Consider the following 19,021-nt stretch of genomic DNA (forward strand, 5'->3'; position numbering starts at 1 on the left):
TCTCTGGCAGGGCCCCTCCCCTACAGTGGTCCCAGAGGGTGGGGTCTGCCCTCTGTGCTACACCCCTACAGGGTAGCCTCTGACACACATATCTTTGTGAATTTATGGTAACAATGACGCTCCTCAGGGACCACCACTCCCAACGAACAGCCTGCCCACACCCAGCTGTTTACTTCAGATGCTGTGGAAATAAAAGCAGGACACCCTATCCCACCCTTGTCCCTCCCCAGCCACACACACATGCCATACACATGCAGTCCCCTCTCTCTCTCTCTCTCATTCCGCTATGAAAACACCACAGGGACCTGGTGACGGCTGGACAACAAAGCCGTGAGGCACAGAGTCTGGAAAAAACCTGGTGCAGAGAGCTTTCTATTGAACAGAGTCCCAGCCGGCTCTGCTCAGCTCTCCCACCCACTCGTAGGCCTCACTGTCCCCCATTCCTTGGCCTCGGGCCCCGGCTCGTTTCTACTCGGAGATCTTCCTTGGCCACCAGTCATCACAGGGGATGGCTGCCTCCATGCTGCCTGCTCCAGAACCCTGAGTCCACTCTGCAGAGAGCCCTGCCCAGCTGCGGCCAGCCCAGTCCTCCTGGCACACCATGCCCTGGCTTTCCTGGCAGGAAGTGCCTGCTCCAGCTCCAGCCCCTCCTCATGGCTCCAGCTCCCTGGAGAGGCGGGACAGTTCCCGCTGGTTGTCGATGACCTTCAGCTGCTGGACAAAAGCCCAGGTGCTGGCCGGACTCCGGGTGCTCAGGGACGGCTCCGAGCCTGGCAGAGAAGAGTAGTCAGAAGACACCACTGCTGCTTTGTAGACTCCATCTCTTCCCCTCCACGAAGCCCCATTAGCTTTCCTGCCCTCTGCTGCCCTCCTCTCTGCTGCTCCTTATCACCAGTCCCCAAAGACTGCTGGCCTTGCCCACACACAGGATGCCAGGACAGAATGGCACCATGGTTCAGAGCAACCCTTAAGATCACATGCAGCATCTTACTCTCAGTAAGTTCAGATTCAACTCAAACTAAAGAACATTTGTCTTAATACATAAATAGAATATACAAGGAATACCTAGGATGTGCCTGTGTGTGCGTGCCTATATGATAAGACCATTTTTAAAAGCTAAATGAGGGACCAGCAGGTGGCGTGGTTGCTGAAATCCTGGACTCCCTCATGACCAATCATGGTTCAAGTCCCAGACCTAGCAGCTTGCTTTCTCACTTTTTCTCTGTTTCTCGTGAGCACACATGCCCTATAGCAAATAAAAAATAATAATACAATAAATTAAATTAGATTCATAATTCTTAAGAAAAGACAAATGAATAACTCAAAATTCAGGACAATGGATGTCCTGGGTGGGGATAGGCAGGTGGCAGGGAGAACTGTAAGTTATTATCAATGTTTTCATACTGGCATTGAGTCCAGAAGTATTCAGTATCATCAGAATAAATACATAAAATAAAGCAAAAGGCCAATGATGACAGTGGGAAGCATGTGGTGTAATGATTCATTTCATTTCATTCCCCGTGGTCCAGTGGAACAAATCCAGATGTGGCGTCGGAGGGCTTGGGCTCCAGTTCCACCACTACCCAACTGCATGGCCTCAGCACTTCCTTCCTCCTCACGCCTGTTTCCCCACCCTGAGTTGAGATGGCACCATGGCCTACCCGTGGAGGTGCTCTGAAGCATTAGCAGCATCATGCCCGTAAGTGCCTGGCTCCAAGCCACCAATCATGGTTCAAGTCCCAGACCTAGCAGCTTGCTTTCTCACTTTTTCTCTGTTTCTCGTGAGCACACATGCCCTATAGCAAATAAAAAATAATAATACAATAAATTAAATTAGATTCATAATTCTTAAGAAAAGACAAATGAATAACTCAAAATTCAGGACAATGGATGTCCTGGGTGGGGATAGGCAGGTGGCAGGGAGAACTGTAAGTTATTATCAATGTTTTCATACTGGCATTGAGTCCAGAAGTATTCAGTATCATCAGAATAAATACATAAAATAAAGCAAAAGGCCAATGATGACAGTGGGAAGCATGTGGTGTAATGATTCATTTCATTTCATTCCCCGTGGTCCAGTGGAACAAATCCAGATGTGGCGTCGGAGGGCTTGGGCTCCAGTTCCACCACTACCCAACTGCATGGCCTCAGCACTTCCTTCCTCCTCACGCCTGTTTCCCCACCCTGAGTTGAGATGGCACCATGGCCTACCCGTGGAGGTGCTCTGAAGCATTAGCAGCATCATGCCCGTAAGTGCCTGGCTCCAAGCCTGCCACATGGCGAGTGCTGGGGGAAACGCCAGCCTCAGCTGGCTGCTGTTAGCACCCTGTCCCTCGCCCCACTTACACGTGGAAATCCTCGCCACCTGGCTGTCCTCGTGGAGGTGAGAAACTCGGCTTCTGAGTGGTGAGAGAGGCACTGGTGGGGTGAGAGGTGGGAGTCAGAGAGACAAGGTCAAGCAGGAGGCTCATGGAGGACATGGCAGGGCTCCCACCCCGGGGCACCCGCCCTCTCACCGACGCTGTGACTTCGGCAGTGGTGCAGCATCCGCACAGCTCGGGCCATCATTCGCTGTGGACAACATCAGGGCGTGAGATTAGGCTGCAGAAAAGAACTCCACCCTGTGGACAAGCTCCCTATCAACTTCCTTCTGTAGACTAGACGCTGTAGGAGAAAGGGTCATGGCTGCTTCACCCCAGCACACCCAGAGGCCAGCAGGGACCAGGCAATGGACAGAAGACAAAGGTCAGGAGAGGCCTGGAGAAGACGGCTGGCAGGTGCTCTCTCTGAACAATAGGATACTTGAGGTTGCTACCCAGTGGCCTCCAGTAGAGAGCAGACCCTCCGGCATGCACTGGAGCAAGGCAGGGGCTCTTTAACCTGGGCATTCATACCCATAATGGACAGCGAGTGTCGGCCACCTCTCACCCCACCCTCTTCCCAGGTTACGGCCATGCCCCATCCCAGCCACACTCCCTGCACTCACCATCTTCTCAAAGTTGATGAGGTTCTCCACTAGCGTGTGGTTGCCCTCATGGATGAAGGTCATGTCTGCAAAGAAACAGGCTCTGCTCATAGGTTCCAAAACTCCTCGCCCTCACAAGCCCTCTAATGCCACCATCCTTTGTCTTCATGCCTTAACTCTGCTTCCAGCTCTAACTCATCTTCGTCTGCACTGCAGCTGTGACCACTTACAGTGTCGGGTGGGTGAGTGTGGGTCCCATTACCTTTGAGAAGCAGAGGCATGAAGGGGATGATGGGAGGGGAGAGCTTGGTGAGGGCCAGTCGATATACTCGGTGGTTCCATGAGGGGTCCTGAAGGGAAGAAACCAGTGAGGGATGGAGGGCCCTGTACACCGTAACCCTCTCGACCCCAGCACAAGCAAACGTCCACCCCTCAGCCACAGCAACAGAGCTCCAGCTCAGCCTGTCCTCAGCCCCAGTTCTCAGCAGGAGGCAAGTGGCAGGAGGGAGGGGCCTAAAGGTACTGTCAAGGCCAATCTGCCAGCATATGGCTCGCTTGACCTCTGATTAGCCCCATGGAAACTTCAGGACCATTAGTCACAGGGGCCTGGGCTTCCTTGTTAAAATCTTTGCCTGTCCTTCTCTCTCTCTGTTTTTGTCTCCCTCTGTCACACTCTATCTCTCTGTCTCTGTCCTCTCATCAGCCCTGGGCCAGCATTGGTAACCTGGAATGTGGCCACGGACAGAGAGAGGGGCTGCTGAGAAGCCAAGAGTCAGGACCTTAGAGGGCCAAGCCCAGCACTCACCAGCAGCCTTTCAAGGGCCGAGTACAGCTTCCGGACTTTGTGGGGCAGCCGCTGTGAAAGACAGGCAGGGGGGGGGCCCTTGCTGGGGGCGGGGGGCAGGGGGAGCCACAGGCCTCCCAGACCCCGACAGGACAGCCAGGGGGATGATCAGGGCTGGGTTCCGCCTCATTGCACCCACCTGCCAGGTGTGGGCCAGGCGGCTGATGGCAGAGTTGCTGAGGCCAAACATGACAGCAAAGAAGGAATTGAGGTTTTTCTGCTCCTTGAGACTTATGAGAAGACACAGAGACGCTCAGGAGAGCAGCCATACCCATCGCAGCCCCAGACGACAGCCAGGCCTGACAGTCTGGAAGGGGTGGGCAGGCAGAGGCTCCAGAGGCTCAGGAACAAAGAGGGTGGCAGATATGGCAACACACAGAGCAGGGAGGGGGCTTAGGAAAAGGCGGCCCCAGGACTCCCCCACGTACCCCACCCACACCATGGTGCTCACTGGGCTGCCAGCTTGATGAACTTCCGGAGCAGCTGTGCCCGCGGGCCAGGCACGGGGCAGAGACACAGCTCCGTGGCCACCCAGTACTGTAGCTCGTTGAAGCGGCGCATGAAGCGCTCCAGGTTGGCGGTGGTGACATCCCGCAGGTGCTGAGGACCCAGCACGTAGTGGATCAGCTCTACCTGGGCGAAGGGCAGCAGGACAGGTTGGTGGGGCCAGGCCAGGTGTCCCCAGCACCTGTGCCCTGCCCCCAACTCTGCCAGCCCATACCTGGTGGATGCTGTTGAAGAGGTTCCAGTCGTGGTCTGTCAGCTGGCCTGCCAGGTCCTTGGCACTCACGAGGTCCAGCCCCTCAGCAGAGCCCACGGTGGGCCCCAGCTGCTCAGGGTGTGGGGTCTGCAGAAGGGACAGTGCTCAGGAGGTGCCTGAGAAATCCAGGAGAAAGGCATGGGGTGGGGAAAGGGGGTTGGAGGCAGACTGGCCCTGGGTGGGAGCAGTGCTGGGGAGGCAGGGGTACTGCAGGGAGTGACGGGGCCTCTAGGGACTAGAGCAACTGTAGGAAGGGGCTTCCCAAGGAAGTGTCTTCCTGTCAGCTCCCCAGAGCTGGGACCCTGCCTCTAAGGATCCTGTCTCCTGGGGAACCCATAACTAGGGCAGGTCCTCCTCTTCTCTATGGGAACTCCCAGCCAGTGCTGCCACACCCCAATCTTTGGAATTCCCCCATCAGCTGAGACCCACTCCTTCATCTCCCCCTAAAGGCCCAGCAGCAGCCAGAGCCAGGCCCCTCCTTCTTGCTGTGATCCTCCCCTAGAACCCATCCCTGCCACCCATAGAACAGGGTTCCTCCCTGGACCCTGGCTTCCTGCCTGGTCCCTACCAGCTCATGCACTTCCTGCGGGTTGACAACAAAGAGCCGCTCGTTGAGCCCCAGAGATGTGGCCACACCACGGGCATCTGGCTGCAGGCCAATGGCATCTGGAAAGAAAGCATAGGCTGTGCTGGGTGTGGGCAGGGAGGGAGGCCAAGGACCAGCTGGAGGCCAGGGTGAAGGCCCTGAGTGGGAGGCTGGAAGCCCTTGCCCCCAGCAGTGGGGTTGGAGTCCTAGGCAGGTGCTCTAAGGGCACAGGTGCACATACCACACACCCACACCACTCGCCCTCCAGGGCAGCACACTGAGCAGGACCAAAAGGGATGCCTCGTGAGACAGGAAGGCAAGGCTTGGACTCCCTGAGCCTGAGCGCCTTCACTGTGGAATGGAGACAATGAGACTTGCCCTGACTCCTGCACATGTCAAATAGAACAATGTACATAGTGGCTATAAGGATGCAATGCACACAGAAAGCCCTTTGAAAACTGGGAAATGCCTTATTTAAGTCTTAGTGTTCATTTTCATCAGCTCCTTGTGGACTGGTACTGTGTTTTTGGTTATGTTTGAGTCTCCAGTCCCTAGACCAGTAGCCTCCCAAGTAAGGTAGACAAGAGCATCTGTGAGTTTAGGAAAAATATTTGCTTTTCTATGTACTGGGTTGTCAGGGACACCATAACATATTTTTCTGTTTTTCTATGCAAAAATGTGTCATGATTTTCCCGACAACCCAATGTATTTTTTTTTCATTTCTTCTACATTCCTATTTTTGTGTAGCTTTCAAATACTATTAATGTAATAATAATGTATATGACTTATTAAAATGTATAAACTATATACACAGCAGGGAAGGGGAAGTTATAATAAAATATTGGCTACTGACTTGAGTATCAATCAAAATGGCCCACACTCAGGGGCCAGCAGTTGGTCCAATGGCTATGTCACTGGACTCCCACATAGTGAACCTCAGTTCGAGTCCCGGACCTGGAGGCTTAAACGCCGGGCGCGTGTGCATGCATGCCCAAGATCCCGAGAGGAGAATGGAGGAAAAGGGATTATGGCATGGCCATCCCCCCTCGGGGGTGACATCTCACCTTCTGTCTCTCTCTCTCTCTCTGTCTTCCTGGTGAGCACACGCGCCCTATAGCAAAAATGTCTCACAAAATAAAAGAGAAATGGTCCATGCTCATTGCCCTAAACAGCGCCTGGCACATAGTAGGGTCTCAATAAAAATGACCTCTGGCTAACTGCAACTCACCTGGCTGGCCACCAGAGGACAGTGCTTCCCAGAGCAGAGCCCACAGGTGACCTCCTGGGGTTCTCCCTACCTCCTGAAGGGAACCGGTTTTCAGGTTCTCATCTCCACTCCTTGCCATAATTCTTTGAATGTGATAATTCCCACCTACCCTGGACTCCAGCTGCCAGGACTATCCCATTTGCAGACAGCAGTGGTCTCTCATATCCCAAATTCTCTCAAGACAGGTCTCAGTAATCCTTATACCACCATATTTTGACTGCTGGCTTTGGGGCACACCCTGTGCTAAGTGCTTTCATAGCCATAGAAATCCTGAGTGATAGCTACAATTCCTACAGTCAAGAAAATGGACGCTTGGAGAGGTTAAGCAACTTGCCTGGGATCACACAGCTAGTTAGCAGGGTCTGGAATTCCAGCATAGTTCTGGGAGTCCCAGTCCATGCTTTTTTTTGGGTGGGTGGGGGAGGTTTCTGCTATAGGTTGCAGTGTGCTCACCAGAAAGACAGAGAGAGACAGAGAGACAGAAAGTGAGAAATCACCCCCCCCATGGGGAACCCATAACTAGGGCAGTGATACCCATGGGGTATGACTATGCCGTAATCCCTGCCTCCATTCTCCTCTCGGGATCTGGGCATGCACGCACATGCACGTGGCCTGAGTTTAAGCCACCGGGTCCATGACTCGAACCGTGGTCGACTACATGGGAGTCCAGCGACATAGTCACTATGCCATCTGCTGGTCCTCCCAGTCTACACTTGTAACCAACAAGCTGGTCTGCCTAATTGACTATGGTAACGCTAGCTCTTCACACATTGTTGGTCCATAGCTGACCCTAAAAAACGTTTGCTGAATGATGAAATAAATAAACAATACATTCAAAGGCCAGCTACACTTTCGCAGTGTGAGTTTGGGGAACTTGCTTCATCCCCTTGAGCTTCTTTGAAAACAGAATAAAAACCCTGGGGCCAGCAGGCGGTACAGTGGTTAAGGAACTGGATTCTCACATGGCTGACCACGGTTTGAGCCCCAGACCTAGAGGCTTGCTTCTTCATTTTCCCTCCCTCCTCTCTCTCTCTAGTGAGTGCATGTGCCCTATAGCGAATTTTTTAAAATAATAATAAAGTTAAATAAATATTTTTTTTTAAAAAAGGATAAAAGGCCCTATCTCCAAGGATTGTTATTAAGAGGAAATGAATAGGGCTGGCAGGTGGTGTGGTCATTAAGGACACTGAAATCCCACATGGCTGACTGAGGTTTGAGCCCCAGACCTGGTGACTTGCTTGCTCTCTCTCACTCTCTTTCTCTGTCTCTCTCTCTCTCTCCCTGGTCAAATTTAAATAAATAAATAAATAAAGTCAAATAAAAATTCTTAAAAGGATTAAATGACTATCTAAGAAGGGCAGATAGTCCTAATGTGGCACCTCATGGTGCCAGGCACCATTTTAAACACTTTAAACAAGTAATTATCACAGTTCCTCTAGGACACAGGTACACTATGACCATCTCAGTGATGATGGTACTGAACAGAGAGGTTACCACCCTGCCCCAGGTCACACGGTTAGCAAGCTGAAAGGCTGGTATCGAACGCAGGCACAGACTCCACGCTCCGTACTTTTATACACTGCACAGAAAGCATTTTGGACAACCTCCCATCTAGGCCGAGGATGATGAGGATAACCTTATCAGACAATCTGGGCGTGGGTCTGGGGGCACCCTCCCTGAGGTCTGTCCAGAAACAACTCACCCCCTGCAGAATTGACCTTCACCAGCACCTGCCCCTTGGTGCAGATGTCCTCCTGTGACAACGCCACCATCACCTCTCTCACCGAGGCCGTGACGGGCAGCTGCAGGGTCAGCACCGAGTGGTCAGGCCGACAGATGTCATAGGGTACTGGAGAGGAAGACGGGATTGAGCGATGGGAGGGGCTGTTGGTCTCCCCACCCAGGGGGGAGAGGCCAGCAGCAGCAGCAGTGAGGGGACCCAAGAAGCAAGGAAAGTGGACATGAGGGAAAAGGCTGGTGGATAAGTGTGCAGAGTGGGTGGTGAGGCGCTGAGCCCAGGAGGGGGATGCGAAGTGCCTGGCGGCCTGGAGCAGAGATCACAGGGAACACAGCATGCCATCCTCAGCCCAGGGACCCCAAGGTCAAGGGTGACCACAGCAAAACACAGGAGGCAGAGACAGTGGGGTGCAAGTGTCAGGCTAGGCCTGACCAGACTGGCTCAGACCACCAACCTTTGTCCCCAACTCGGATGGCACAGGCGCTGCTGGAGAAAGGTTCGTCCTGGCTGGGAAGCCAAGCAGGCACATTCCGGGCCTGAGAGGGAGAGGTGTGAGGCTTGAGGAGGCAGGGGAACATGCCAGGAGGGAACAGGAAGGGGGCCATGCGGCCAGGAGCATGGGGCCCGCACAGCACTCACACCGCCAGAGGCTCTGCGGTGAACCTGAGCCTAGGCAAGGCGCCCAGCACCAAAGCTCCCGAAGAGGCAGACAGGTCTGAGGGTGGGTGAGGTGCCACTGCACCCCTGCATGTGCCCCATCCCCGCTGCCCACCAGACAGGCCAGAGACGTGCTAATGTGAACACACGTCAGATGCTGACCCTCGTTTTCTCTTCCTTCCCTTCCTTCACCTCCCATTTGCTACAAGCCAGGAGTTGCTCTAAGTATCTAGATAGTCCTGACCGCTCTTGCCAAAGCGTTGCTAGTCTCACTGTATGAATGAGATAAATGACGCCCAGAGAGGTTCAGTGAGATGTCCATGGCTATGCAGCTGCTGCGTGGCCAAGCTGGAATCCTAACCTGTACCTCACTCCTTCTGTGCTTTTTATTTTGTTTCAAATACCAGAGGGTGTGTGCACTCACCAGAAAGAGAGACAGAGTGACAGAGAGACTGAGACAGAGAAAGTACTCCTCAATGGAGAGTGGTCATGCTGCAATACCTTCTTCTCCATTTCTCCATTCTCCATTCTGTTGGGATTTGGGGAAGCATGCACAAGCACCTGGGGTATTTCTTAAGACAGTGGGCCCAGAATCCAAACCACAGCTGGTCATGCGGGCTCCCTTAACCACTAGGCCATGTGGCTGGTCCTCCCTGGGATCTTACCCATCAACACCACTGTGTCAATGACCACATCAAACCCCACAGCAGGTTCCCAGCAGCCACTACTGTTCTCAGCTGTGGTCCTGATGCTCTTCCTCCAGCTCTGAATGCAGCGGCTCCTCCGGGCCCAGTCCATCATTCTTCCCTGGGTTTCCAACTCCCAGAGCCATCCTCAGTGAGCCTTGCGGTCTCATGTGCCACCTGCATACAGGTGACTTCAGTGCTGAACTCCCTTCCAAGCCCTGGAATGGCTCCCAGTCCTTCCACATCCATGACCCATCACCCCAACCTCAGCACGCCTCTCACATGCCCTCATCCTGCCCCCCTGACCACTCTTCTCCAGGCCATTCTCCTGGGCTCTAGCTCCCTCCTTCCTCTTAGCTTGTCATCTTGTACTAGGGGTTCTTCTCTGAAATGGATCTCCCGGAAGCCACTCATTCTCCCGCACCCCAGGCTCACAGCCCAGGTCCACCTGCTCACAAGGTCTTGCTCCTCATCTGCTACAATGGCCGACTCTTCTCCCTCACCAGAAGGAGATTACGCATCTGAGCTTGGCTTCAATGGCCGTCATTGTCTGCTAGGAACAGCCCATGCTCTTTAGCTGACCTGTTCCAGACACCAATTAGAACCTGTCGGTCTTTGACTCAAATCCATGCAATGGTTGGCATTGCTCTGAAGACAGAGATCATACCCCAGACCACAACTGCTGGGCTTTGTGTGCCCTGTCCTCTCCCACCTCCCCAGCCTCTTGCTCTCGCTCTCGCCCTCCCTCCTCAGGGTTCCCTCCTGCGGCCTCCCTTTCCTTTGGGGCTTGCCTGCCTGGAGTTCTCTTCTTCCTCAACTGGCACCTGTTAACTGCAGAGGTCACCTCCCCAGGACACTTCCCCTGAACCTGTATTTCAAATCAGCTTTTGGAGACTTTGTCATCACACATCACAAGACTGTTGAATGGCTCTGCTCCTGACTGGACTGCAAGTCCCACAGGCTAGGAGTGGCTCTCACAGCCAAATCCGTGTCACCAGCCCACAACACAGTTTCTAGCCTGCAAGGACGACTGCTGGCTCTCAAGTGCTAGCCATGTGCAGGGCGGTGTGTGAGCCCAGAGGAGACAGGTGGAGGCTCTTCCTGAGCAAAGCTGTCATTCTAGTGGAATGGGACAGATTTTAATGAACAATAAGCAAGCAAGACAGATAAAGAAAGCAATTCCACATGGTGAGAGAGTATTTTGAAAAAAATCGCAGAGTAGGGACAGTTCTATAGGCCAGTGGTTAAGGGAGCTGAATCCAACGTGCCCGACTATGGCCTGGCTTGTAACACACCAAGAGTGTATACATGCATGCCTGAAATCCTAACAGGGTTTAAAAACAGAGGACAAGAGATTATGGCGTGACCACATCCCACTAGGGGGCAGGGCATGTTTCTCCTTCTCTCACTATCTCTGTCTCTATCTGAATAGCACATGCAATCTCTGGAAACTGAAAAAAAAAGAAAAGAGAGAAGAGAAAAAAAGATGGGAGGGGAGGGGAGCAGAGGAGGGGGAAGAGAGGGAAAGACAGAAAAGCACCGTGTAAACCTAGGTGAGGGAGGAAAGGAGAGAGATACTCTTGATAGGGAGAGGGTAGGAGGCTCTCTGGGAACCCAACATTTTGGCTGAGATTGGACCAAGAAAGATTCAGTCAGGCAAACAGTCTGAGAAAGAAAGTTTCAGGCTGAGGGACAAGTAAAGGCCAGAGGGGGAAAGTCTGGCCTACGAAGAGAAGACTCACTGCCAGTGAGTCCCCAGTGAGAAAGAGGGTGGGATGGGATGTGGTGGGACAGGCCGCTGGGCCAGACAACCGAGTAGGCCAAGGTGAGGCATTTAGATTCTGTGTCCTCACATTCAACCCAACATACCTTCTAGTCCTTTCCCACCATCCCGTACCAAATCTCCACTCCAGTGGCCTTCTCATCCCCCTTTATCTCTTGGGAATGGCACTGACCACCTCTGACCCTAAGGAAGGGCCTCACCTTCTCTGGGCTCCCACAACTCTGGCCATCAGAAACCCCTCATGCCCCAGAGGCTAACTCAGCCACTGTTTCTGGTCCCCCAGCCTCCAACTGTGAGCCCACATTACCTCCCAAATAGAACAAGAGCTGTGGGGGCAGGGAGCAGTGCCCCCTTAGACTTCTGCCTCTCTCCCCAGTACTGCATGCTGCAAGGGTCCATAAACCCATCCCAGAGCCCAGGGTATGTCTGGGAGTGGGAGCCTTCCCAGCAGAGCCCCTCAGGGTGGGACGAAGCAGGGACAAGGGAAGGAGGAAGGAGCTGAGGCAGGGCAGAGGTGACAGGGCAGACACCTTCATCTGAGGAGATGCATTCCCACAGCCATTTTCCAACCTGTGGAGCAAGAGAGAAGTGGGGTGAGCTGAGCCCAGGGACCCCTGGGGCAGGTGCAGGCAGGCCCAGGGGCTCAGGATTCCATCCTGACCTCACTACTTAGGAGTTACCTTGCAGAGAGGGGTAAAACCGGCATTGAAACCAGGACCTTGGTTTCCGTTCTTTTCTAAGGCCAGCAGGGGAGAGGAAAGAGTTACAGAGAGACATGGGCCGAATTTCAGAAGGGGCACTGTTTCAGGTGAGTTTTCAACACCCTACCACCACCACCCCCTACCTCAGCTCTCCCATGGGAGTCTGGGAATGTGAAGGTAAACTCTAGGAAGTTTACTGAGCAGGGCTAGCAGGAACTGGCACAGAGGTATTCAGTAATAAACACATGCCCATTGGAGGAAGTAAGACCGGCAGTTACATTCAGGACGTGAGAATGACAGTGAATGACGCATGAGAATGGATGGATGCTTAAGACTGGATGCACACATGATGTGAGGGCATTGATAAGAACTAATTGGAATGAGTGCAGCAGCCTGGATTTAGGGCTGGGTGCTTGACTCCAGGGTAGACACTCTCAGTCCCCATTGCACTGCCAGTCATGGATATGACAAGTTAGCTTAAAGTCAAAGAGTCACCTGTGGTGTCGCCGCCTCTCTGGCCACTGCTCGCGCAGCAGGTTGCTAAGCCGGGTGTCCCTGCTCACCAGGTCTGAGAGTTTCTGTGAAGAGCCAATAAGCACTGAGATGGCAAAGCCGAGTCTACCTGGACAGCCTAGCCCAGCTCTGCCTCACTCTGAGTTACCTGGAGGAAGCTGGTGGCCACAGGGTCAGTGTGCAGCATGGGACCGTACAGGGCCACCCACTGGCTGACCAGCCGCAGGATTTGCTGCCTCTTGTTGCAGATGTAGGTGCTGCGCTCCTGCTCGCTGCCCCCTGCGGGTTCCGCATGGAAGGTGGGCACCAGTCAAGGAGCTACAACATGCAGCCAGGGCCATCACCATACCTTGGGCAGGGGACGGGCGGGGTGCTCAGGGCCCACTGACAAGCTGGGCCTGGCAAAGGCTGTACTTCAGCAGGGTCAGCACAGTTGCTGATCAGCTCCACACACCATCCTTTGCCCTTGCTATATGACAGCACTCTGAGGCTGGAAGGATATTGATGCAGGAGGGCAGCACAGAGCTGGGCGTTAGGCATGAAGACACTGTGGGTCAGGAGGAAGTCGCTGAGGAATGTCTCTGTAGGGTGGGGCAGAGGCAGGAGGAGGCTTCAGAGGCCAAGTCTATTATGCACAGTTATGTGCCCAGCTGAAGCATCCCTTCCCCAAGTGCCACCTTAAGCAAGGCACCAGTGACAGCAGTCCCACCCAAGCCAAAGGCACAGGTTCCTGCCAACTGGCTGCTGAGACCCAGCCAGCACCCAGTGAGGTCAGGTGCCTTGCCCCTCCCCAGGCTGTGCTGACCACCCTGTGAGTCAGAGAGCAGGCAGGGTGTCTCCTGCCCCTACCTGTTGGGTCATGAGCACTGGAATCTGGCCGCATGGCCTCCAACAGAAGTTCTAGGATCTTCTCTGGGGTGCCAGACATCACCGTATACCTAGCAGAAACAGCCAACCTATAGCACTCATACTGCTACCCCCACTCCCATAGTGGGAAAGATACCGACAGTCATCATAGCCTTCTTCCTGATTTGCCCGTCCCTATTTCATCTTGGGGCCACAGGGAGGCTGACCCAGGGAGTGCATCTGACTCCTTCAATGTCTCTCCACACCCAGGTGGCCTGAGGGCAGGGATATGACACAGGGAAAGGGAGTAAAGTCAGAGGAAAAGAACGCGAGAGGAGGACAGGACAAGGTGTGGTGAGGGAGCCTGGGGAGTGTTACCGGTTCCTGCCTGGGGTTGGAGGGCGAGAAAGGCCGGCACCCTGAGAGGTTCTCTCTAGCACCAACACCACTTTGCCATGTTCTTCCAGCCTCATGGTCTTTGCTTCCACGTCCTGGGGAGCAACACCTTGCGTTTAGCACAACCATGTCTCCTGCTTTAGAACCTCTGAGCCCACGAGGTTTCCACAAGCAACCTCAGCACTTCCCCACCCCGCTCAATGCTAAGACCCTGGATGTGCCCCCCAACCCCACCCCTTCTAACAACCCTCATCTGCCGTCACCCAGCCTGAGCCCCTCATTTACCCATCTCTCCATGTATACCATTTCCATGGCCTCCTTGGTACTCTGGTCCCCTCCCCTCTGCAAGCCCATCACTCCCCAAGTCCCCCACATCAAGCCCGAGCCTCCCATGTACTACTGTCTTCACTTCCTCTGACACCTCAGGCGTGGTCCCCACTCCCAGCCATCGTATCCAAGCACCTCCATCTCCTGCCTCTCTCTGCTGCTTGTAGGCTCTCTGGTCCCTGCTCCTTACCCCACACCACTTCTGTCCCATGTCCCCTGCCCTCTCCACCCCCAGCAGCAGCACCTTAATGATGCGGTTGAAGTCCTGCTTATCCACACGCAGGAAATGACAGTTGTCTTCTCGTAGGATGATGGTGGCTGCTCGTGGTGCGTCGTTCACCAAAGCCAGCTGCCCAAAGTCATCTCCCTCATGCAGTGTGGTCACCAGTCCCTACAGCCAGCCTCAGTCAGGTCAGTCCCAGCCCAGCCCCTTCAGGGCACACCCAGGGCAGAGAGGACAGCTGGAGAAATGGGGGATCAGTAGCCTCTGGGGTGGCAAAGGCACTGCCCATGGGCATGGAGCAGGGAGTACCTACAGCCCTGGGGGCTGAGCGGGGAGGGACGAAGGACTCACCTTGCCATGGGTCACAACATTGACAGATCCCTTCCAGATAATGTACCACGAGGTGCCCTTGTCCCCCTGGCTGAACACTGAGAAAAACACAGATCAGACATGGCCCCTCCTGTCATCTGTCACTCTTCCCTGGCCTCTGCCCATGTCCAGGCCCCTGTGCCCACCTTCCTAACCCTTGCCCAACTTACACACAGTCCCCGCCTTGCTATGTGGTTCAAAGAGCAGAACTGCTGCTAATTCCCGCTTCACCTGTGGGACAGTGAGGGGGGTCAGTGCAGCAAGTCTGGGCCAGGTCAGGGTGAAGGAATCAAGTTGAAAGTGCCAGGGGGATGGAGATGGGGCCAGGCCAGGAGTTGCTGGGACTTGGTGGGAAACAAGGCAAGACAGGGGTAAGGGTGGGGGGCTTGAGGACATGGTATTGGATGAAATATCCCAGAAGCCCTCAGGTGGGAGAAGAGGGGACAGTGACCTGGCCCTACAGTGGCAGCTCAGGAAAATGCAGGATGCGGAGATTCTGGGAAAGGGCAGGGTGGGCTCGGCAGGACTGACCGAGTTGGAGAGGTGGGCCACGGCCTTGACGTGTAGCAGCTCCTCGAAGATGAGCTCCAGCTCCTCGTCCGTGCGCTGGCCTGGGCTGCGGGCAGAGCAGCAGCGGAAGCACGCAATGGCTGTGGGCAGTGGTCAAGGCGGGGGACAGCCCCTCCCCACCCCTGCAAGCTTGGCCCAGGGTCTGACGGCCTGTCAACCCTGACTGCTATCAACCCAGGCTAGCTTTGACAGGTGTCACCAGGTGCCAGATGCTGCTTGGAGCACTTTCCATGCGCTATTTCATCTCTCCCTCATAAGAGTTCTATGACGTGCGGATTGTTCTCCTTGCTTGACAGAAGAGGAAGTTGGCATGGGAAGGCTCAAGGTCATCCAACTAGTAGCTGGGCGAGCTGGAATTTGAACCCAGACCTGCCTGCTGATTCCAAAGCCCAACCTCTCTGAGCCACGACTGCATCTCAGAATGAGAAGGGTCCTTGGAGCTGCTCTGGGCCAACAACCTCATTTATAGAGGAAGAAATAGACTTGGCCAGGGGCCGGGGGTGGTCTAGCAGCAACAAAAGTTCCTAAGCAACAAAAGTCAGGGATCCCCTTACAGGTTGATCTGAGAAACCACAGAATCTGAGTGCTGTGTGAGACCTGGAGTTGCAGGGTTCCCCACTCACGGCTTGCGGAGTGCCACAGTGAGCAGGGCATCGGGCCCCCGCTGGGACAGCAGGGCCAGAGCCTCAACCAACTCCTCCTCCATCTCATGAGCTCCCATGGGCTCTGGCTCCAGCCCTGGGAACCGGTAGAATTGGGCATCTCGGTCCTGGAAGGTCCAGTCGTGTTTCACTGGGGCACAGCAGCACAGGCATGGGGAGAAGAGGAGAGGGTATGTGGGTATGAGGCCTCACTGCAAAACCAACCCCTCAGCATTCTCCGCTGGTGCCTCTCCCAGGATGCCCAGTCCTGGCCCCAACCCGGGGCTCAGGCTCACCATGGCACAGGGCACCTTCGTCCAGCAGCACCTGGCAGATTCCCACAGCTTGGCTCCGGGAATGGACCCCCAGCCCCAGGGCCAAGATCCCATCCACCAGCTCTCGACCAGAGCAGCACTGCCTGTGAAAAGCAGATGGGGACAAGGAGGGAGAGGGGAATCAAAAGACGGTTGGAAGGGAAAAGAAGGGGCTCTCCAACAGAAAGGCACCTGCCTGAGCCCCGGGCCCAGTTCTCTGTAGAAGCAGAGCTAAGTCCAGGTGCCTGGAAGGGAGAGAAGATGGGCTGGGGGTGGGAGGAGGCAGGCAGGGCCTCCACTCACCGATAGAGCCTAAGGTGGTACTTCCTGTCACGGATGAGCATGGGGCAGGTGGCCAGGAGATGTCGCTGCAGCTGCTTCCCAGCCCTGAGCACCCGCTCTGTGCAGGCCTTGGAGGGAGGAAGGGCATGGCTGGCTCAGGCCTTGGCCCCTCCCTGGGTGCCCCCTCCCCCCAACCCCACCCTTTCAGCTGGTACCTGTTCCAGACTCACGCTGAAATCCAGGGACTCCTCGCTGTTGGTGAGTGGCGTCTGAGGGAGTGGAGAGAGTGGTGTCAGTGTGAGGCTCTCCAGCCTAGCCTTGGACTCCCTGTTACTGCCCGCCTTGCCTCACCCCCAACTCCAGATATATCTGTCTAGCCATTCATTCAACAAATACATAGAAATTCCCAGAGTCCCCTAAGCACCAGGATGCCTCTTTCCTACCCTGCCATTCCTACCTCCAGACCCTTTGCTTCCTTCCAGACCCAGCACTGCACCCTAAGATGAGAACCCAAAATCCAGTTCTGCTTACTTAGGGCCCAGATGTGCCAGGCTCCCTGGTGCATAGGAGCCATGGCGCTGGAAGGAGTGTGAAGATGTGAGATAAGGGAACCAGCAGTTAGCGTAATGGCTATGTCGCTGGATTCCCACGTAGTCGACCGCGGTTCGTGTCCCGGACCCGGTGGCTTAAAACTCACGCCGGGCGCGTGTGCGTGCGTGCCCAAGATCCTGAGAGGAGAATGGAGGAGAAGGGATTGCGGCGTGACCATCCCCCCTGGGGGGGTGATTTCTCACTTTCTGTCTCTATGTCTCTCTCTGTCTGTCTGGCGAGCGCACGGGCCCTACAGTGAAAATCTCTCCAAAAAAAAAAAAAAAGATGTGAGATAAGACCTTTGAGAGGCCAGATGGGAGCAACTTGGCAGGCCTGGGAACACCTGTGCCAAATGCAGACCCGCAGTCATGTCTCTGATGCTCCATGGGCCTCAGTTCAGCATGATAGTTAAAAAGAGAAATCCGGGGCCAGCATGTGGCATGGTGGTTAAGGAGCTGGACTCCTACATGGACCACCACAGTTTGAGTCCCAGACCTAGTGGCTTTCTTTCTCACGTTCTCTCTCTCACTGTGTCTCTCTGAGTGCATGTGCCCTACAGCAAATTTAAAATAATAATAATTAAATAGATAATCTTTAAAAAAATAAAAAAGAGAAACTCAGGCCCAGCCTTGGTGGTGCTGTCAGTAGTATACCTAACTACAGTGCTGGAAGTCACTCGTCTGACCGGAGTCTGGATCCCAGATCAACCTGAAAACACGCAGGTGCATGCACCCCAATAAGCCGGAAGGCTGAGAAAGTGAATCATGGTGTAAGAAGATTTTGTTGAAGGTATCATCCCTTCTCTCTCTCTCATGCACATGTACTCTCTTCCATGAATAACAATACATTAATTAAAACACACACAGAAATTGTGGAGCCAGACTTTCAGATTCAAATCCCTCTTCCTCTATTTACTGACAGTGTGACCTTAATCAAGTGATTTAAGCCCCCTTTGCTTCAGTGTCCTTATCTATAAAATCCATAAAACACTAATAATTCAAACTTATGTGCTTTTGGAGGGTTAAATGAGTTAATATATAATGAATGCTTAAGACTCTGCCTGGCATACAGCTGAGTATACAAGTTAGGAGTCATTATTCATCTAGGAAGCATGGGGTGGGGCTGCTTGCTGGAAGGCTTCTTTTTGCCTGAGATGCTGTTAGTCCAGAGCCCTGCAAGAGTGTGTAAGGCCTTGGCACCCAGCAGGCTGGTTTCAAGAAGACAGGGATTATCATAGCAGCAGCATGCAACTAGCTTCTCCCCTTGTAGCAATGAAGCCAACTGGGACTCCAGGGCCATGAAAGCTCCTCACAGCCCTTCATTTCCAGACACCCAGAAACTGCAGTTTGTCCCTGGACAGACTGTCCTGCCCTCTCCAGGCCCTCCCGAAGGCACAGGACTTCACAGTTTACAAAGCATGTCTACCCACTTGATTCCATCAGCTTATGGAAATAAGATGGGCTGTGAAGCAAGCAGAGAGGCATTGTCCTTCTTCTGTAATTTATGAGGAAACAACACTCTTGAGGCGAAGGGCCCTGAGTAACTCAGCCAAGGATACTTACACAGCCAGGCAGCTAGAGATACTGGAGTGTTTACCCAGAAATGCTCACAGCCTTGGTCTCCCTCAGCCTCCACATGCCTGCCCCTCCCTCTTCCTTCCCCTTCCTCTCACCAGCAGCTCTCTGCTGCCTTCCCATCTGCACTCAGGCCCCTAAAAAGGGCTGGCGAGCTAGGGTCCAACCAGGCCTGGAGCTGGCAGATCCCTCCGCATGGGTATCTTGCCACTGTGTGGCCTGGCGTGCATAGGCGCCTGAACCAGGGCTGGGCGGAAGTCACTAGGTGTCCCAAGGGTATCCCTGCCCGGGTCATGGGGCCCAGCCCAGTGCCAGACATGGAGCCTGGAGACTTAAGGACAGGAAATGAAGAGGAGGAGGGGCCAGGGAAGGGAGGAAGGGCAGGAAT

At 54.3% G+C, this 19,021-nt stretch overlaps 1 protein-coding gene across 1 annotated transcript in view; it reads right to left on the reverse strand.

Moving 5' to 3' along the window:
- Positions 1–354: 354 nt before the first annotated feature.
- RAPGEF3 (Rap guanine nucleotide exchange factor 3) overlaps positions 355–19,021 on the reverse strand; it is a 25,460-nt gene continuing 6,793 nt past the window's right edge. The window contains exons 3-28 of the mRNA XM_006168575.3: positions 16,684–16,737; positions 16,490–16,596; positions 16,169–16,290; positions 15,855–16,023; positions 15,193–15,277; positions 14,832–14,892; positions 14,644–14,720; positions 14,314–14,460; positions 13,725–13,837; positions 13,350–13,438; positions 13,003–13,081; positions 12,649–12,799; positions 12,483–12,565; positions 11,817–11,856; positions 8,615–8,696; positions 8,125–8,271; positions 5,138–5,235; positions 4,531–4,656; positions 4,261–4,442; positions 3,949–4,039; positions 3,771–3,821; positions 3,228–3,315; positions 2,987–3,051; positions 2,517–2,571; positions 2,347–2,418; positions 355–770 (exon numbers count right to left, since the gene is read on the reverse strand). Of these exons, the coding sequence (XP_006168637.1) occupies positions 652–770; positions 2,347–2,418; positions 2,517–2,571; positions 2,987–3,051; positions 3,228–3,315; positions 3,771–3,821; positions 3,949–4,039; positions 4,261–4,442; positions 4,531–4,656; positions 5,138–5,235; positions 8,125–8,271; positions 8,615–8,696; positions 11,817–11,856; positions 12,483–12,565; positions 12,649–12,799; positions 13,003–13,081; positions 13,350–13,438; positions 13,725–13,837; positions 14,314–14,460; positions 14,644–14,720; positions 14,832–14,892; positions 15,193–15,277; positions 15,855–16,023; positions 16,169–16,290; positions 16,490–16,596; positions 16,684–16,737 (2,553 nt within the window). The 3' untranslated portion in view covers positions 355–651. The remainder of the gene's footprint in view (positions 771–2,346; positions 2,419–2,516; positions 2,572–2,986; positions 3,052–3,227; positions 3,316–3,770; positions 3,822–3,948; positions 4,040–4,260; positions 4,443–4,530; positions 4,657–5,137; positions 5,236–8,124; positions 8,272–8,614; positions 8,697–11,816; positions 11,857–12,482; positions 12,566–12,648; positions 12,800–13,002; positions 13,082–13,349; positions 13,439–13,724; positions 13,838–14,313; positions 14,461–14,643; positions 14,721–14,831; positions 14,893–15,192; positions 15,278–15,854; positions 16,024–16,168; positions 16,291–16,489; positions 16,597–16,683; positions 16,738–19,021) is intronic.

This window comes from Tupaia chinensis, unplaced genomic scaffold (assembly GCF_000334495.1).
Source record: "Tupaia chinensis unplaced genomic scaffold, TupChi_1.0 Scaffold145870_1, whole genome shotgun sequence".
NCBI lineage: Eukaryota > Metazoa > Chordata > Mammalia > Scandentia > Tupaiidae > Tupaia > Tupaia belangeri.